This window comes from Canis lupus, chromosome 7 (genome assembly GCF_048164855.1).
Source record: "Canis lupus baileyi chromosome 7, mCanLup2.hap1, whole genome shotgun sequence".
NCBI lineage: Eukaryota > Metazoa > Chordata > Mammalia > Carnivora > Canidae > Canis > Canis lupus.
In genome coordinates, this window is record NC_132844.1 from 68,917,831 (window position 1) to 68,937,892 (window position 20,062).

The 20,062-nt window shown below is 39.3% G+C and overlaps 1 protein-coding gene and 1 long non-coding RNA gene across 5 annotated transcripts in view; one reads left to right on the plus strand and one right to left on the minus strand.

Moving 5' to 3' along the window:
- NUDT3 (nudix hydrolase 3) overlaps nucleotides 1-20,062 on the plus strand; it is a 127,568-nt gene that overhangs the window by 26,519 nt on the left and 80,987 nt on the right. The window contains exon 1 of one of the 3 annotated variants that reach the window (XM_072833384.1): nucleotides 8,249-8,296. The exons of the other annotated variants lie outside the window; for them this stretch is intronic. Coding sequence (XP_072689485.1) covers nucleotides 8,264-8,296 — 33 coding nt within the window. The 5' untranslated portion in view covers nucleotides 8,249-8,263. Of the gene's footprint in view, nucleotides 1-8,248; nucleotides 8,297-20,062 lie in introns of those variants that run through there. 3 annotated transcript variants of the gene reach the window in all.
- Nucleotides 72-18,570, minus strand: LOC140637182 (uncharacterized). Of its 2 annotated transcripts, none has more exons than XR_012034420.1 (2): nucleotides 17,886-18,570; nucleotides 72-634 (listed from the first exon to the last, which is right to left on the minus strand). It is a non-coding gene; the product is annotated as an uncharacterized lncRNA (long non-coding RNA). The 2 variants fall into 2 exon arrangements; XR_012034421.1 differs by lacking the exon at nucleotides 17,886-18,570 and adding an exon at nucleotides 7,910-8,115.

The following is a 20,062-nucleotide window of genomic DNA, read 5'->3' on the forward strand; positions in this document are numbered from 1 at the left end:
ATAATTGAAGCTTTTAAACAGTTAACTTTAGGAGAAGCAACAAAACAAAAACCAACCATACATCATTAATGTTTTTGTAATTCTTTCTTTGTTCTTGATCCTTAGCGTGTCATATGTATATCGTCATTTTTTTTGTATTTTCAAATGATGCTGTAAACTGGTGTCGTCTTGTGTGTAAGTTTGAAAAGACAATACATAGGTGAGTAGCCATTTTCTCACTCTTAATGTGGATAGACTTTGTTGCTATGTGACTGAGTCCAGGATTTGTGGAGTCATCTCTTATTGGTAGCATAGTCCTTCTGAAGTGGTCAGGCTGATCAGCTGTCGTGTGTTTTTCCCTGCCTGCCACAACTCTTAACATTGCTATAGGTCTGAGTTTCAGTGCCCTTAACATGTTTCTTTTGCATCCTGGATTAATGGTTCAGGAGTTTCTTGAGAATGATGATTGCCTTGGTTGTGTATAGGAAGATGACAGCCCATAGTACAGAATTAACACTATATTGTGGGCTGACAATAATCCTGAAGATTGCTAGCTGAGACTTACCCGGAAGAATTATGTGTACAGGCAAAGCTTTTCATTGAGAGTATGGAAGATCTCAAAGCTGTCCACCTAATTCCACTTGTAGGCAATAAGCTGAAAGATAAAGAAGTAGAAGACTGATAAAAAAATCTATACACAGGGTGCCTGGCTGGCCCAGGAGTGTGCAACTCTTGATCTCAGGGTCGTGAGTTCAAGCCCCACATTGGACATGGAGCCTACTTTTTTTTTTTTTTTTTTAAGATTTATAGATTTATTTTAGAGAGAAGTGGGGGAGAGGCAAGCAGGGGAGGGGTAGAGGGAGAGAGAGAGGGAGAAAAGCAGACTCCCTGTTGACTATAGAGCCCAGTACAGGGCTTGATCTCACAACCCTGAGATTGTGAACTGAGCCGAAATCAAGAGTCGACATAACCAACTGAGCCACCTAGGTACCCCTAAAACATAGCTTTTATATACATTGGGAAACCAAAAAACTCATTTGACTCATTTTATGGAAACATTTGCTTTATTTCATGGTCTGGAAACCACACCCTTGATACCTTGGAGATGTACCTGTGTTATGGAGCTTTCTTGATGCATAGATAGATACACAGCATTTGAGTATTCCTAGTGAATGAAGGCCCTCACTATCTAGCTGCAATTGGCAAGAATGATTAGTAGTTAACATGGATTATTTTCATATGAACAAGTGCTTAAGGGTGTTTAAATTTATTTGGACCTTACTGTTGATTTACTTAGCAGGTCATGTGAATAAAAGTTAAATTTGTAATCAGCTCCTCAGTTATAAATTTGGATTAACGTTGTCTGAGTTAATTGGTGAAGTCTGTTCTACATGCTTCATGGAATTTTTGTTTAAAAGATACTTTGATGGGGCACCTGGGTGGCTCAGTGGTTGAGTGTCTGCCTTCAGCACAGGGCGTGGTCCCTAGGTCTTGTGATTGAGTCCCTCTCAATCTGGCTATGTCTCCCTCTGCCTGTGTCTCTGCCTTTCTCTCTGTGTCTCTCATGAATAAATACATAAAATCTTTTTTTTTTTTTTTTTGTTAAAGATTTTTGAGGGCAGCCCTGGTGGCTCAGCGGTTTAGCGCCGCCTTCAGCCCAGGGCGTGATCCTGGAGATCCGGGATCGAGTCCCACGTCAGGCTCCCTGCATGGAGCCTGCTTCTCCTTCTGCCTGAGTCTCTGCCTCTCTCTCTCTCTCTCTGTGTCTCTCATGAATAAATAAATAAAATCTTTAAAAAAATAAAAAATAAAAATATTTTTGATAATTTAGTCTCTTGGCCATTTATTTCTTAGGGTCCTAATAGCACTGTAGTTCTAAGAAGTATTGAAATTAATGTTCAAGATGTCACTGTCTAATTATATGAATTGTTACATTAAATGTTAACATGTTCTAATAGAATTATTTAAATCTGATTTAATTTCTAGTTTATTCTGCTTTCTGCCTATCACCCAGAAGTTTTAATAAAATAAAAACATAAACCATATCATTTAATGTCAGTTTACCACAGAGTGCAAATGAAATGACACTGTGATGATGGTTGGATTATATTGCAGAAGGAATGTTAGTGGTGATCACAAGGGAAGCAGAATGGAGTGAAGTCCTGGGGCCTCTGCTGAAGCATTCCTAATAGAAATATGCTTGTCAGCCATCTGGAGCAGGACATGAAGGGAAGTTCCTGGGGTCTGAGAGGGAATTTATCCTCCAGTCCTTTGATCTTGATTTTGGGGAGGGAGGACAAGCAACTATACAGAAGAGTGAAAAAGAGACCAGGCTGTTGATTTATGTGGTTATTTTTGGTGGGTAATCATGATACTTCCATCACAGGAATGTTAAGGACTCCAATATCTCAAAGGAAAGACTCTGCAAAGGGAATAAATCAGAGTGATTTCTCTGTTGCCACTTGAGGGAAACTGAGACCAAAATAGCAAATGATTTTTAAAAACTTTAGAATGTGTTTTGTTATAGGAAGTTTGAAAGCAGTTCCCTTGATAGTCTTAGGTGGTAAAATAGATCATTCACCAACTACCGTTAAAGCATTGGCTGTTCTGTCTGCCAAGTCCTGTACTAGATGCTTGGTATTCAACGATAAGCAAAAATATGGACTCTGCTCTTTGAACTTTAGAGTTAATCACACTCAGAAACGTTTGATCACAAACTGAAGTGGCATTGTCTAGGAAAAGAACATCATTAGTCAAGTGAACCCATTTGACAGAAAACCTTGATATGGACATGGTGGGCAGGCTGCCCTGATCTCTAAAGAATGAGTAAGAGTTAACTAGGGAGGGCTGCCCTGATCTCTAAAGAATGAGTAAGAGTTAACTAGGCATTGGGCAGGGCATTTCAGATTGAGGGAACAACTGTGCAAACACTGTATCAAGAGGGAGTGGAGTGTTTAAAGAATTGAAAGTAGGCCAATGGTACAGAGGTGCAGAGTACAAGCATGAAGTGAAGTCAGTGGGGCCAGACCGTAGAGGTCCTTGTTAGCCTTGGTCTTTGGCATTGGGTCTTTGTTTATTTGCTTCTTGGTGGATATTTACTTTTTAACTTTTTTACTGTGGAAAATTATGAACATACACAGAAGAGTGACAAATATACACTACTTAGTGTAGTTATCTAGCTTTAATCAGTACTTGACCAATCTTGTTTAATTTATATTTTCACCTGATAAAAGTTGTGATTCTTAAAGTAATGGGAGGCATTAGAAGAGGTTTTTTTTGTTTTGTTTTGTTTTAAATATTTTATTTATTTATCCATGAGAGGTATACAGAGAGAGAGAGAAGCAGAGACACAGCAGAGGGAGAAGCAGACTCCATGCAGAGAGCCCGATGCTGGACTTGATCCCAGGACTCCCGGATTACGCCCCAGGCTGAAGGCAGGTGGCAAACCACTGAGCCATCCAGGGATCCCCACATTTGAAGAGTTTTAATAAAAGCAGGAGTGAGTCAAAAACTGGACCAGATTTTTGTTTTGAAAGATAATTCAGGCTGTGGGGTGGGAAGAAATTAGAGGGGGAAGAGCACAGGCAGACTGGTAGACAGGTAGACAGTTTACTGTAGTGGTCCTGTCATGTAAATACCTTGAATCAAATTAGCTGTTGTGGAGCTGAGAAGAGTGGACAGATTTCAAAAATGTCAATGGGAAGATCCTCTGGATTTGGATTTGGTAGGAGGTTGGATATAAGGGATAAAGGAGAGGGAGAAGGTGGCCCTGGTAACCCCTTGGTTGCTGACTTGAACTTGGGATGGATGAAAGATCCTGAACTTAAAGGATGGTTGGTGGCACTGCAGTGTGAAGACCAAGTACAGGAAGAAAGCAGGCACCTAGTTTTGCCATCTTATCCCCTCCTCAAACCTCCAATGCTCTTTCTCCAGATGACATGGCAGTTTGACCTTTCATACTGAGGCCAAAGAGCTAAGATGAATTTGAGCTGTGCACTCTTTTTTTTTTTTTTTTTGTAAGATTTTATTTATTGGGCACCTGAGTGGCTCAGATGGTTCAGCGCCTGCCTTTGGCCCACGTCATGATCCCCGGGTCCTGGAATCTGGCCCCATGTCGGGCTCCCAGCTTGGTGGTGAACCTGCTTCTGCCTCTGCCTCTGCCCCTCCCCCTGCTTATACTCGAGAGCATGTGTGCTCTCTCTCTCTCTCTCTCAATTGGATAAATAAAATTTTTTAAAGTGTAATTCATTCATTCATTCATTCATTCATTTATAGAGCAAGCACAAGCAGGGGGAGAGGCAGAGGCAGAAGGAGAGGGAGAGGCAAGCTCACTCCTGAGCAGGGAACCCAGTGTGGAGCTTCATCCCAGGAGACCTGAGCCGAAGGCAGATGCTTAACCATCTGAGCCACCCAGGTGCTCTTTTAATAGTTCTCTGGAGCAAAGGATATGGTCATATTTGGGTTCAAAGGACATCCTGGAAATGCTTTGTGGATTGGTGCTAAGAAGGCAGCAAAACCAACTTTATCTACCAGGGCAGATACAAACTATTAGAAATAGTCCATAAATAATCCACTTGGATTTTTTTTTTCTACTTGGATTTTGAGTAATATTTGCACTATTTTTTTCAGGAGTCGCCAATTCTTAAAAATAAACCAGACCAAAAAATGTAACACTTTCTAAATAATATGTTTCAGGCCCTTATGCAGGTAATTAATTTATGATAAACTGCCTCTAGGGAATCTCAGATTTGTCTCCAAGAATCTTTTTTTTTTTTTTTGTCTCCAAGATTCTGAATAGTATGTATTTTAACACAGGTGCCTGTGTTAGTCTTTCCAAGAAGAGGATGGGGTTAGTCTCCCCACTTTGGAGTTGCACCAGCTAGCTGCTCAGTAACTCTGTGAGGTTCCTGAGAAGACCATTTGGACACCTGTTCAAGTCATGGCTAGCTGTAAACCTCTGTAGGAATTCTTTTTTTGTTTTTGTTTTTTTTTTTTTTTTTTTTTTTTAAGATTTTATTTATTTATTCATGATAGTCACACAGAGAGAGACAGAGAGGCAGAGACACAGGCAGAGGGAGAAGCAGGCTCCATGCACCGGGAGCCCGACGTGGGATTCGATCCCGGGTTTCCAGGATCGCGCCCCGGGCCAAAGGCAGGCGCCAAACCGCTGCGCCACCCAGGGATCCCTGTTTTTGTTTTTTTTGTAGGAATTTTTAAAAATCTTTTCACCATGCTGAGGTGGGATGTGATGAATAAATAATTTTAAGTAAAAGATGAATCTCTTTATATCAGTCTCTTGGTTTTTCTGAGAGGTCTTGCCTGGGTCTCTTTCATGTACCTCTCCAAGTCACACACTGTCACATCATGCTCTTTTTCTTCATGACGCTTATCACTGAAATCACCTTGTTTACGTGTTTTGTGACTCCCTGCCTTAACAGTGACTCCAGAGCTGCAGTCTCCTGTTGGGTTCATCAGTGTAGCTCTTGTGCCTAGACAAGAGCCCAATGTGTGCACATTCTCAAGAGATAGTTTTTGAATGAATAAATGAATGCTAATATATAAATATATTTCGGTCTTCATTTGCTAGATAATTCACATTGTTTAGTTTAATCATTATGAATAGTGTGATTTCTCAACAAATAAATTATTTGGTACCTAATGCATATTGAAATGTACATTGAGATGTAATTGTGCATTATGGTTTACAAAATAGACAAAAGTTGCTTATATGATGTGATGTCTGGAGTTTTTACCTTTGATTTTTCAAAAGCTACTGGTTTATTTTATATTTTTAGAATAATTTTATTTCTTTTTTTTTTTTTTAAGATTATATTTATAAATGAGAGACAGGGAGAGAGGCAGAGACACAGGCAGGGGGAGAAGCAGGCTCCATGCAGGGAGCCCAATGTGGGACTCGATCCCGGGACTCCAGGATCATGCTCTGGGCCGAACACAGCGCTAAATCGCTGAGCCACCGGGGCTGCCCAATAATTTTATTTCTAAATGATGAGAGAAAAGAGATTTCAGGATGCCTTTTGCAAGTATCTTTCAGTAACATGAAAGTATGAATAACCCTTAATTCCCACTAAGAAAAAGTCCAGATGGACTATTTATCATTCTGTCTTCTTTTGCTGTTAGCTTCTGAAGTGTGAGAACCTAGCCCAGTTATATATAATGATTTTGATCAATTGAGTGCAACTTGCACATCTGATAAGAAATTGTTGTGAAAGAATGTTGCAGACTTATCTGCCTTAGAAAGTTACATTTTTATGCTAGTGCTCCTTCTGTCTTCTGTATTCAAATGAATGTTGGTTGTGACACTTGTGACACTATTATTGGTTGTGACACTTGTGTTGAATCTTAAAGGATGGATAGAATTTATATAATGATTTCTGTTATTTAGAAACTGTCCTTAGCAGTTCATTTAGAAATTATTAGTAAAAACAGGGACGCCTGAGTGGCTCAGCAGTTGAGAGTCTGCCTTAGGCCCAGGGCGTGATCCTGGAGTCCCAGGATCGAGTCCCACGTTGGGCTCCCTGCAGGGAGCCTGCTTCTCCTTCTGCCTATGTCTCTGCCTCTCTCTCTGTGTCTCTCATGAATAAGTAAATAAAATCTTTAAAAAAAAATAATAAATTGGGGGTCCCTGGGTGGCCCAGTGGTTCAGCGCCTGCCTTTGGCCCAGGGCATGATCCTGGAGTCCAGGGATCAAGTCCCACATCGGGCTCCCTGCATGGAGCCCTTCTCCCTCTGCCTGTGTCTCTGCCTAATCTTAAAAAAAAATTATTAGTAAAAACACAAGTATTTTAAAATACAATGTACTGATTTTTTATTATTTAACAATTTTTATATTCAAGTGTAATTTATATAGTGTTACATTAGTTTCAGGTGTGCAGTATATTGATTCAACAATTCTCTACATTACTCAGTGCTCATCATAATAGGTGTACTCTTAATTTCCTTTGTGTATTTTATCCACCCACCGCCCCCCCCTGGTAACCATCAGTTCTCTGTATTTCAGAGTCTGTTCTTTTGTCTTTTTTCCTTTGTTCATTTGTATTGATTGTTAAATTCCATATGCGAATGAAATCATATAGTATTTGTCTTTCTCTGACTTACTCCTCTTGGTATTATACCCTCTAGATCCATCCATGTTGTAAATGGCAAGATTTCATTCATTTTTATGGCTGAGTAACATCCATCGTGTGTATACATAACACACACACCAGGTCTTCTTTATCCATTCATAATGCCACACTAAACATAGGGGTGCAGATACCTTTTCAAATTAATGTTTTCATTTTCTTTCGGTAAATACCTGGTAGTGGAAATTCTGGATCATATGATAATTCTATTTTTAATTTTTTAGGAGCCTCCATACTCTTTTTCCATAGTGGCTGTACCAGCTTACATTCCCACCAACAGTGCACACGGGTTCCTTTTTCTCCACATCCTTGCCAACACTTGTTTCCTGTGTTATTTATTTTAGCCTTTCTGACAGGTGTGAGGTGCTAATCTCTTTGTGGTTTTGATTTGCATTTTCCTGATGTTGGGTGATGTTGAGTATCTTTTCATGTGTCTGTTGGCCATCTGGATATACTTTGGAAAAATGTCTCTTCAAGCCCTCTGCCCATTTTTTCCTTGGATTATTTGGTGTTGAATTCTATAAATTCTTTATATATTTTGAATATTAACCCCTTATTGGACATATCAATATCTCCTCAGTAGATTGCCTTTTTGTTGATTTCCTTCCCTATTCAAACAAATACTTGTTTTTGTTTTTGTTTTAAGCTTCTATAGAAGAGATGCACAGGTTGAGCTGCTATTGGAAATAACACAGGAGTTTTTTCAGTGCTAAAGAACAGAGACTGAGCTTTTTAAATGAGAGCATTTAAATAGAGTTGTATTTGCAATGACAGTAAGGGCAACTTACAAACTGTTTCTGTTTCCTATGTCAGTCTTCTTTTCTGACTTTTTAAAATCTTCTAAAATATGTCTGTTGTTTCTTGATGTCCAGCAGAGGTAGATAAAAACAGCCATTGTGATATAATAATTTGACAGCGACAGAAAATACCAGCTGAGAAATGTGTGACCTAAGACAATGTATGGTCAAGTCGGGTCTTACTTGAGAGCTTGACTCAATCTGGTTAGTTAGCAAATAGCTTCCTTGTTCAGCCTCCCGAGGATGAAGCCAGGAACAGATGCCTGTTCTAGGTGGCTGACACCTAGAAGTCTCTGCCACATTTCTTTTCCTTTCCTTCCTGCTTTCCTTTGGCTGCCCCCCATCATGCCCACCCACAAATCAGATGTGGAGCATAGAGTAAGTTCCGTTGGACTGGAGGCAGGGGTGTAGGGTAAGTGAAGAGGAATGGTGGGAGTGAATGCTGTACCTGTCAGGGTGGCTTTACAAGGTCACAGGGCAATGGCAGAATCAGTGTTGTGTTTCTGTTTTGTTTTGTTTTTAAGATTTTATTTATTTTTTTTGAGAGAGAGCACAAGCTGGGGGAATGGCAGAGCGGGAGAGGGAGAAGCAGACTCCCCATGAGTAGGGAGCCCAATGCAGAGCTCTGTCCCAGGATCCTGGGATCATGATCAAAGCCAAAGGCAAGTCACTTAACCAAATTGAGCCACCCAGGTGCCCCAGTGCTGGGCTTTGGTCTTGTAGTTATTTCCATTGTGAAGATGATTGTGGGGGTAGGAATAATTTTTCTGGCATTTTAGAAGACTGCTAGCTAAACTAATTTTGAACTGGACATGTGAATGTTGTAAATGTGCAATTACTAAAAATATGTGCTGATCAGAACTCTCACCTTGCCATGTTTAATACATCTATTTTGGGCCATCTTTTCCCACTGCCAAGACTCCCTAATCTCCCACGACTGCTGAGTTTGCTTCTTACCCTTAAATGACAAGCCTGCTTCCCTCACTCCTCTTAATGGGCAAGGATAAAAACTGAGTTATTTTTTGGGGCTGAGGGTGGATAAGGAGTTCAGTCTGCTCTTTGTGTTTTCCTTTTTCTGGTTATTTGCAATTTTGGCTGATCTGTCTTCGGTAGCTCCCTTCCTCTAGTGGAAGTGATGAAATGTCAGTACTTGTTAGCTTGCAAAGGAACCCAGATAACCCTTTATCCTTGTTAAGGTGAGTCTGTGGATCTGGAGGACTCCCAGGCTCCACTGGCTTAGAACAGAATGAGTCTTGGTCTGGCTGTTAACATGTAATGCAGCCGCATAGCTCATAAACCAGCTATGAACATGTCAGCTTTTGGTTACTCAGAAAAGTGGAGAGCAAGAGGACACTTGTACTGGTATTTTTTGAGTATCGTGATTAATCATTATGATATACTGAGGATGTTTTGCAAATTGAGACCATGTGCTATGGAACCAAAGTTCCAAGTGTAATTTGCTCTTTCTACAGACACAGACTCCCAGGATTCTCATTATGAGTGTTAGCTCATGGTGGGTAGTGCAATAGCATTCAGCCAGAGTCCATGTGGTGGAAAGAACATGGTGTTAGAGTCAGGTCTGTAGTTCAGGTCTGAGTTACTCTTCTTAAACCAGTTTCTTCAAGTGTAAAATAGAAGTGCTAAAATAGAAGTGCATCCACTAACAACATCTTAATTCCTAGGATTATTATGAGAATTAAGTTAGATTATATTAAAAGCACAGCAAATAAATAAATATGAATATATTTAAGACATTTTAAATTGCTATACTAATAATTCTGTAAGCTTAGATTGAACCTTTACCGTTCCTTTAAAGTAGTCCAGCAATTGTGTTTTAAAATATACTAGTACCTTTAAAAAATATTTGAAAGCTTTTTTAAATAGACTTTGTTTACCAGAGCAGTTTTAGGTTCACAACAAAATCGAGTGATAAGTACAGAAAGTGCCTGTATGCCCTCTGCACCCACACACTTAAAACCTACCCCATTGTCAGCATCCCCCACCAGAGTGGTACATTGGTACCACTCAATGGTACAGTGGTACAGTGGTACAAGGCACTGATCCTACCTTGCCACATCATTATCACCCCAAATCCATACTTTATATGAGTGTTCGCTCTTGGTGTTGTATATTCTGTGGATTTTGATATATGTATAATAACATATATCACCATTGGAGTGTCATACAGAATAGTTTTACTGCCCTAAAAATCCTCTGTTCTCTGTTTCATCCTTCCCTGCCCCCAACCTTTAGCAACTATTCATCCTTTTTTTTTAAGATTTTATTTATTTGACAGTGAGAAAGCACAAGCAGGGGGAGTGGCAGAGGGAGAGGGAGAAGCAGACTCAATCCTCTGTTCTCTTTCCGTTTCATTCTTCCCTGCCCCCAACCTTTAGCAACTATTCATCCTTTTTTTTTTTTTTAAGATTTTATTTATTTGACAGTGAGAAAGCACAAGCAGGGGGAGTGGCAGACGGAGAGGGAGAAGCAGACTCCTCATTGAACAGGGAGCCCGATGTAGGGCTTGATCCCAGGATCCTGAGATGACCCAAGCCGAAGGCAGATGCCTAACAGACAGAGCCACCCAGGTGCCCCAAAAAAACTAGTTTTAAAAAGTATTCTCTTAAATGTTTTTCTTATAGAATGTTCTGTTATTAAATGGCAACTTATAATTCATTATGATTTCATGGATAAAAAGGCTTTGTTTTCTACATACTTCATCAGGTGGGTGTTGTGAGGATATTTCATTCTCCAGATGCTTTGAAGTACAATTGAGAGACAAATTTAGGATCACATTGTTAAAGTAAAAGTTTTAGAGGAATTACAAAAATGTGGCCAAATTAATTGTTCAGGAATAATGCTTTTCTCAGGGTAGGACAGAGTAATTTTTAGTTTGGTCTCCTAATGGCTGAATAAAGGAATGTCAAGAATATAATTTTGGGTTTCTTTATTTTAAGAAAATAATTTATGAGAGTTTGCATTAAAAATATATGAAACAGGGGCTCCTGAGTGCCTCAGTCAGTTAAGCATCCAGCTCTTGATTTTGGCTCAGGTCATGACCTTGGGGTTATGGGATCAAGCCCTGCATTGGGCTCCGTGCTCTTTGTGGAGTCCACTTGAGATTTTCTTTCTCCCCTTTCTTTGGCCCCTCCCCTTGCTCGCACGTGTGTTCCTTCTCTCTGTCTCGTTCTCTCTCAAACAAACAAATAAATAAATCTTTTAAAAAATATATGAAACAGAACAGGTAAAAAATTTAAAAAGATCAATAGAAGAGATATTCCCAGAATGGGCAGTCATCCACTAAATCTAGATCCCTTATGGGTTAGCTAAAAAGAAAGGAAAATGTGATAGGACTAATGGCTTTTTAGAGACTGACAAAGAACAAATATAAATTAGTCTAGAAATAGACTTTTCCTGACATTACATTTTAAGATGTATTTATAGAGTAATTCTCATGTATAGGGAATTTGAATGTTATAGTGGCAGTATCTTTGAATGTGTTTGGTTTATTTTTTTTTTTTAAGATTTCATTTATTTATTTATTTATTCATGACAGACACAGAGAGAGGCAGAGACATAGGCAGAAGGAGAAGCAGGCTCCATGCAGGGAGCCCGATGTGGGACTCGATCCTGGGACTCCAGGATCGTGCCCCAAGCAAAAGGCAGACGCTCAACCACTGAACCACCCAGGCGTCTCTTTTTATATGATTTAAAATTCAAAAGGTGCAGGGTGCCTGGGTGGCTCAGTTGGTTAAGTGTCTGCCTTCAGCTCAGGTCATGATCCCAGGGTCCTGGGGTGGAGCCTTACATCCAGGTCCCTGCTCAGCCTGAGAATCTGCTTCTCCCTCTGCCCCTTCCCCTGCTTGTACACGCACATGCATTCTCTCTCTCTCTCTCTCTCTCTCTCTTTCTCCCCTCAAATAAACAAAATCTTTAAAAAAATAAAATTCAAAAGGTACAGTTGGGATTCAGTGAAAATTCCCCTTCCCATACTTGTCCTCCCAGTTACCCAGTTTCCTTCCTTGCAGTCAACCAGTCTTAGCAGTTTCTTATGATTCCTATAATAGATGTTTGATTATAGAAGATTCATTTATATTAACTTTTTAAAGGTTTTATTTATTTGACAGGGATAGCACAATTTTAAAGCAGTTGCTACCCATTTTTTTCTGATTTCTAGTGACACTCTCCATCTTCCTAAATAGAGTAAATGAAGTATAATTTGTGGTAGAATAAAATAGTTCAACAGCTTGATTATGTTAGAAACAGAAATTTGTGAAATAATAGTATTTGAAATGACATAAAATCTTTTCATCTTAATTTTCTCGTATATAGTTAAATATTTGGTTTATTCTTGGAGCACCTTATATGTTTGACCTCTTTTGTGTTTTCATTTTCATAAGAATGATAAGCTGGAGTTCACACATATGCGGTCAGAGTTGCAAAAGAATAGTTATTTGTGACCTGCCTGCCCCCTACTTACTGCTCATCTGACACTACCATAAAGTGTGGCTTTCCGGTACATCTGCTCGTGGCTATAACTGGGCAGGCTGTAGCCATGGTGTAAACCATTAGGTTTATAATACATTGGTGTAAAAAAAAAAAAAAAAAAAATAATACATTGGTATAAAGTTAAAAATTGCTTTTTTTACTAAAAATAATTTCCTTTTATTTTTTTTTTTAATAATTTCCTTTTAATCATTTGATGTGCTTATGTGTGGATTTAATATTATTTTAATAGTAATCTGGAAAATTTTGGTGTGATTTCTTTGAAATAATAAGCAGCAGAATAGTTAGGAGCCCATTATAACAGTGACAAAAAATAATAAACTGAAGAAATAGGTAAGATGTGTGCAAAGAAAACTTCTAAAATGTCACTGAGAGGATGGAAAAATGTACCGTTTTCCTAGGTAGGAAGGTTCAGCATCACAAGATGTCAGTTCTTGCTAAGTTAATCTACAAATTAAACTTGTTTCTTGTAGAAATTAGAAATGTCTTATTTAAACAGCTCAAGCAATTTCTGAGGGTCAAATCGATAAATAAACATGGAAGAATAGCCAGTAAAATTTGGAAACAGAAGAATGAAGGGTGGTAGTGGTGATATCTAGTCCAATTAAACCATGTTGCAAAGCTATGTTACGTAATATAGAATGCTTGGAAATTGGATCAGGAGTAGGCAAATGAATCAATGCAACAGAATAGGTAGTCCAGAAATAAATTGGCGAGTCATCTAAAAAATATAAAGTTGGATTTTTATGTTTATAGCGGAATAGCTTCCATTGTAAATAGGAAATATAAATAAGAAACTAAAACCATAAATTTCTGTAAGAAGACATAAGGTCGTTTTGTTACAGTCTTGGACTGGAGCAGGACCTTCTAATTATGCCATTTAATTCCCAAATATATATGGAAGTACATGGCTAAGAATAACCAAGACATTAAAAGAATGTTACTGAAAATTTCAAATCTTGACTCTTAATTTCCCCTAATTTCAGGGTAGTGAGATCCAGCCCTGAGTGGGGCTCTGAATTCAGTGGGGTATCTGCTTCTCTCCTTCTCCCTCTTTTTCTCTGCCTCTCATGTGCCCACCCATGTGTGCTCATGTATGTGTGTTCACTCTCTCTCAAAAATAAATCTTCTAAAAAAAAAGAAAATTTCAAATCTGTACAAATGTACACTAGATAGTATAATGAACCCATACGTATCTCTCTGTCAGTTTCAGCTGTTAGCAACTCATAGCTGGTTTTGCTTCATGTGTATTCCTAACCACTTCTCTCCTCCTCTGTTATCTGATCAAATCTTAAACATCATATAATTTTGTCCATAAATTTTTAGTAGGTACTTTTTTTTTAAGATTTTATTTATTCATGAGAGACACACAGAGAGAGGCAGAGGAAGAAGCAGGCTCCCTGCAGGACCCCGGGATCATGACCTGAGCCAAAGGCAGACACTCAACCACTGAGCCACCCAGGTGCCCCTAGTAAATACTTCTGAAATAGAACTCTTTTAGAACCCCATCCACAATATCATAATCATACAGTAAAAAGTTCATACAGGAAAGGTAGGTTTTCCCCTTAGTGTAGCATTATTCCCCAAATTAATGAGTACATCACCTATGGTTCAATCCATGAGTTCATCATATTGATTTTTGACTAGTAGGAGTCTCTTCAAGTTAACTCCTGAGTCCCATTTGTATTTATTTAACTACATCTTAGCAACTTGAGTCCACCAATATACAAAAAGAGTAATAGATGATGACAATCTAACCACATGAATTCCAGAAATGCAAGGCTGATTTAACATTTGAAAAATCAATCAGTGGGAATGCCTGGGTGGCTCAGCGGTTGAGCATCTGCCTTCAGCCTGGGGCGTGATCCTGGAGTCCCGGGATCAAGTCCCACGTCGGGTTCCCTGCGTGGAGCCTGCTTCTCCCTCTGCCTCTGCCTCTCTCTCTCTCTGTCTCTGTCTCTGTCTCTGTCTCTCTCTCTCTGTCTCTGTCTCTCTGTCTCTGTCTCTCATTAATAAATAAATAAAATCTAAAAAAAAGAAAAGAAAAATCAATCAGTGAAATCCACTACATTAACAGACTAAAAAAAAGAAAAACCATATCAATATCAGCAGATTTAGAAAAAGTCTTAGACAAAATTCAATATCCATTTATGATAAAAAGCCTCAGCAAACTAGGAAAAGGTAGGAACTTCCTCAACATGATAATAGCTACTCAAAACAACTACCATTATGCTTTACTATATCTATATATTTAATATTTTATTTATTTTTAAGAATATGAGCCAGGGGAGGAGCAGAGGTGGAGAGAGGTAGAGAGGGAAGGAGAGAATCCCAAGCAGACTGCCCTGAGCACGGAGCCTAACTTGGGACTCAGTCTCATGACCGTGAGATCACAACTTAAGCCAAAATCAAGAGTCAGACACAACCAACTGAGCTGCCCAGGCGCTGTATACTTTAGTATTGAAAAAAATACATACATTCTCCTTAAGATGGTGAACCAGACAAGGATGTCTGTTCTTACCACTTCTGTTAATCACTGTTCTGAAAGTCCTGTCTAGTACAGTAAGGCAAAAATGAATGAATGAATGATATGAGAGGAAGAAGTAAAACTGTCTTTTTTTTTGCAGCTTACTTGATCATCTATGTAGAAAATCCTAAGGAATCTATCAAAAAGTTACCAGAACTATTTTTTTTTTTGAAGATTTTATTTATTCATGAGAGACCTAGAGAGAGAGAGAGAGGCGGAGACATAGGCAGAGGGAGAAGCAGGCTCTTTGCAGGGAGCCTAATGTGGGACTTGATCCCAGGACTCTGGGATCACGCCCTGAGCTGAAGGCAGATGCTCAGTCGCTGAGCCACCCAGGCGTCCCAGTTACCAGAACTAGTAAGTGATTTTAGTGTGGAAAAAGGATAAGATCAGTATGCAGAAATCAGTATTTTGTGTATACTAGCAGTTAACAGAAATTGAAATTTTAAGAATATCATTTAAAAGAGCATCAAGGGCAGCCCAGGTGGCTCAGCGGTTTAGCCCTGTTTTAGCCAACAGCCCTCCATTTTCCTAGAGTTAAGGGTCTCTTACGGTTTGTCTCCCTCTCTGATTTCGTCTGGGAGGGAGAGGATCTTAAGCAGGCTCCCTGCCCCATTTGTGAGCCCAGCATGGAACTCAGTTCCATGGCTCTGAGATCATGACCTGAGCCAAAATCGAAAGTTGGATGTTTGACTGAGCCACCTAGGCACCACTGTAAATAAAGTTTTCAAGAATCATAGCCACATTCATTTATGTATTGTCTCTCACAGCGTCTGTGCTGCAATGGTAGAGCTGATAGTTGCAACAGAATATACAGCCCACAAAAAAAAAAAAAAAAAAAAAAAAAAAAGAAAAGAAAGAATATACAGCCCACAGAGCTGAAAATATTTACTACCTGGCCTTTTATTGAAAAAGTTTGCCAACCCCTGATGTAGAAGAGCTTTATGATCTCAAGGAAGGGGCGGATTTCTTAGCCAAGAAACAGAAAATACTAACCATAAAGGGGAAAAAAAGTGTATTCATCAAAGTTAGTAACTTGTGTTCATCAAAAGATACGAAAGAATGAAGAGAGTCCTCAAGAATGGGAGAAAATATTTGAATGTATAACAAAATCTGTAAAGAACTCCTACCAACCAGAAAAGAACACAGTAGAAAAATGGACCCTAAACTTGATCAAGCCCGTGATAAAAGTGGAAACCCAGATGGCCTGAGAACATTTTTTAAAGTACTCAGCCTCATTAGTAATCAAAGAAATGCAAAACCCCCCACAATGACATACTGTTAAACTATCAACCAACATACTAACTAAACTAACATACTATTAAACGCTCTTACCAAAGAGAATGTAAATTGGTACAGCCATTATGGAGACCAGTTTGGAGGTTCCTCCAAAAATTGAACTACCCTATGATCCAGCAGTCCTATTTCTGAGTGCCTCTGAAGGAAATGAAGTGAGTATCTCAGATAACTGCACCCCTTTGTTCCTTGTGGCATTAATTCACAGTAGTCAAGACATGGAAACAACCTTAGTGTCTGTTGATGGATGAATGCATAAGGAAAATGTGGTGCATCTGCACTCACACACAGATATTATTCAGCTAAAAAAAGAAGGAAATCCTACCTTTTTAAGATTTTATTTATTTATTAATGAGAGACACAAACAGAGAGACACAGGCAGAGGGAGAACCAGGCTCCATGCAGGGAGCCTGACGTGGGACTTGATCCCGGGTCTTCAGGATCAGGCCAGGCCCTAGGGCTGAAGGTGGTGCTAAACTGCTGAGCCACCTGGGCTGCCCAAAATCCTACCATTTGTAACAACTATGGGTAAATCTTGAGGGCATAACGCTAAGTGAAGTAAGTCCAACATAGGAAGACAAATGCTCTAACGATCTCACTTATACGTAGAATCTAAAAGAGTTGAACTCAGAAACAGGGTAGAATGGTGGTTACCAGAGTCTGGGGGATGGGGAAAATGAGGAGATGTTGATCTAAGGGTATAAACTTCAAGTTGTTTTTGTTTTTTGTTTTTTGTTTTTTTAAGTAACTTTTATCCCCAACTTGGGGCTCAAAATTCACAAACCCAGAGAGCAAGAGCCCCATGCCCTACTGACTGAGCCAGCCAGGTACCCGAACTTGAAGTTATAAAATGTAGTTCTGGAGAGCAAATGTATACAGTGGTGACTGTAGTTAGTAAATACAGTGTTGCATACTTGAAATTGGATATTCTTAAAAAAAAAAAAAAAATTGTTGGATATTCTCACCAGGCACACAAAATGGTGACTATATGAAGTAATGGATGTATTAACTAACTTTATTGCAGTAATCCTTTTACAGCATATTATGAGTATCAAGTCATTATGTCACACCCTGTAAATTTATAATTTTATTTTTTAATAAATAGTAAACAAACAATACCTCATTAAAGCTGGGAGGGGGAACACATCTGACTGGCAAAAAAAAAAAATATATATATATATATACAATTACAGAAAAATAGAAAGCTTCTACATGGCAAAATCACCATAAAGTCAAATTGACAATCACCAGGCTAATTTACTTAATATTATGTGAAGAGCTTCTCCAAATCAATGAGGAAAAAACCAATAACCCAATAGAAAAATTGGCAGAGGGTATGCAAAGGAAATACAAGTGACTCTCAAATATGTGAAAGATGCAACACCTCTCTTGTAATAAGAGAAATGCAAATTGAAACTAAAAGGAGATGGCCATGTTTTACCTGTGAGATCGGCCAGTGTCAAAAAATAGGATAATACCACATGTGATAAGAACGTGAGGGAACAGTGAGCCTCATACACTACTGGCAGGCATGTATAAACCTGTAAAACCTCTGTGGGAGGCAAAGTATCAGCATTTATTAAAATTACAAATGTGTCTTATCTTTATAGCAGTTCTTAGATTGTATAAAGAAAATACCTTTATCTTGATCCAAATGACCTCTATGTTATCAAATCAAATGCTCCATTCTTATTAGTCTTCATCTTTCTTGACCTCTTAGTGGTGTTTAACTCAGTTGGTCGTTCCTTCCTCTTTCAAACACTTTTCTTGGTTTCTTGCATGCCTTTTTGCTTGATTTTCTTTCGCACTCACTATTTGTTCCTTCTTGGACTCCTTTGTTGAATCCTGCAAAACATTGAAGAGCCCCAGGGCAGAAGCTAGGAGTGCTCCAGATTTTCTCTCTAAATAATCTCGTCCAGCCCCAAATTCTGCACACTGCTAGATGTTAATCTCTGTCTCTGACCTCTTTGTTGAACAGCAGATTCATCTCTCCAACTGCCTTCTCAGCAGCTCCATCTGTGTGTTTGATAGGCAGCTCAGACTCAACATGCGCAAAGCTGAACTCCCGGTATTACCTGCCAGACCTGCTCCTCCCATTGTTTTCCCATTTTGTCCATTGGCTCAGGTCCAGGAACTGAAGTCATCTTTGACTTCCTTCTTTTTCTCATAGCCCATATCAAGACTTCTCTTGGCTCTACCTTTAGAAGAAGAGTCAGAATGTTACCACTTCTTTCTCCCTGTTATCCCTTTAGTCTGAAACCATCTTCACTTCTCTCCTTGGACTAGCATAGATCCTCCTGTTTTATCCCACCCTTGTTCAACCTTGCAATCTATTCTCCAGTAACTGTTCCAGATGTTTGCTTAGAACCCCTCAGGGGCATTCTTCTTCACTTGGGATACGATCCCAAGTCCTTACCTCCTTAACTTGTGATTCCCTCTATGACCTGTTCCCCTCCTCCTACTTTTTTCCTTACTTATTCTGCTCTAGCCATGCTGGCTTTCTTACCTAGACCTTGCGGCCTCAGGGCAGGAACTTTGTTTCTGAGGGTACCTTTCCCTAGAGAGCCAAAGGCTTGTTTTCTTCACTTCAGTCAGATCTGCGCTCAAACATCCCCTTTTAGGAGAGACTTTCCCTGACCTCTCTGTCTAAAAGAGTACTCTGTTAATTTCTACTTCCTTTTTTGGTCTTTTTTTTTTTTTTTTGAGATTTTATTTTATTTTATTTTTTATTTTTATTTATTTATGATAGTCTCTCACACACACACACACACACACACACACACAGAGGCAGAGACACAGGCAGAGGGAGAAGCAGGCTCCATGCACCGGGAGCCCGATGTGGGATTCGATCCCGGGTCTCCAGGATTGTGCCCTGGGCCAAAGGCAGGCGCTAAACCACTGCGCCACCCAGGGATCCCTGAGATTTTATTTATTTATTCATGAGGGACACAGGGAGAGATGCAGAGACACAGGCAGAGGAAGAAGCAGGCTCCATGGAGGGAGGCTGATATGGGACTTGATCCTGGGACTCCAGGATCACCCCCTGGGCCAAAGGCAGGCACTAAACCACTGAGCCACCCAGGTGTCCCTGGTCTTTTTCTTCTTATTAGTATTTCTGATCACCTGACTTTATTTTAGTTTATTGTCTGTCGTCTTCCATTAGATTGTACATTCCAAAAGAACAGGGCTTTTGTTATGCTTATTGCTGTCTCCACAGTGCTTAGACAGTGATTGGCCCTGAGTAGATATTCAATGGCTGTTAGTTTAATGAGGGAATGAATTTATGAATTCTATCAGTATATTCACATTTGGAAAGTGATTTGTGTATAGGGCTGTTTATTGTAGCATTGTTTTAATAGCAGAAATTGGAAATACCCAAAATGTCCGTCAAGACGTGTGATTAAATAAATTGTGGTACAACCATATCATAAAGTCCCCAGTTGGAGATATGTATGATTTCATTTATATGAAGACCCAGAACAGGCAAAACTAATCTATGATGGTATAAATCACAATGGCGATTGTTTCTGGGTTGGGGGCATTGACAGGAAAGAGTCACAGGGAACTTTCTGGGAAGATGGAAACATGTATCCTTATAGGAATGTATATGGGATCAGGTGCATGCATTAGTCAGACTCATTGAGCTGTGCCCTGACAGTCTGTAAGTTCCAGTGAGTGTGAATAATAATTCAGTTACAACAAAATGTATTTCCTATAAATGAAAAAACGAATTTGTGTATCAAGTTAGTGGCATAATTGTACAGAAGGTAAATCTTTCATGTGACTTTAAAACAGTGTTTTGATTGAACATCTCT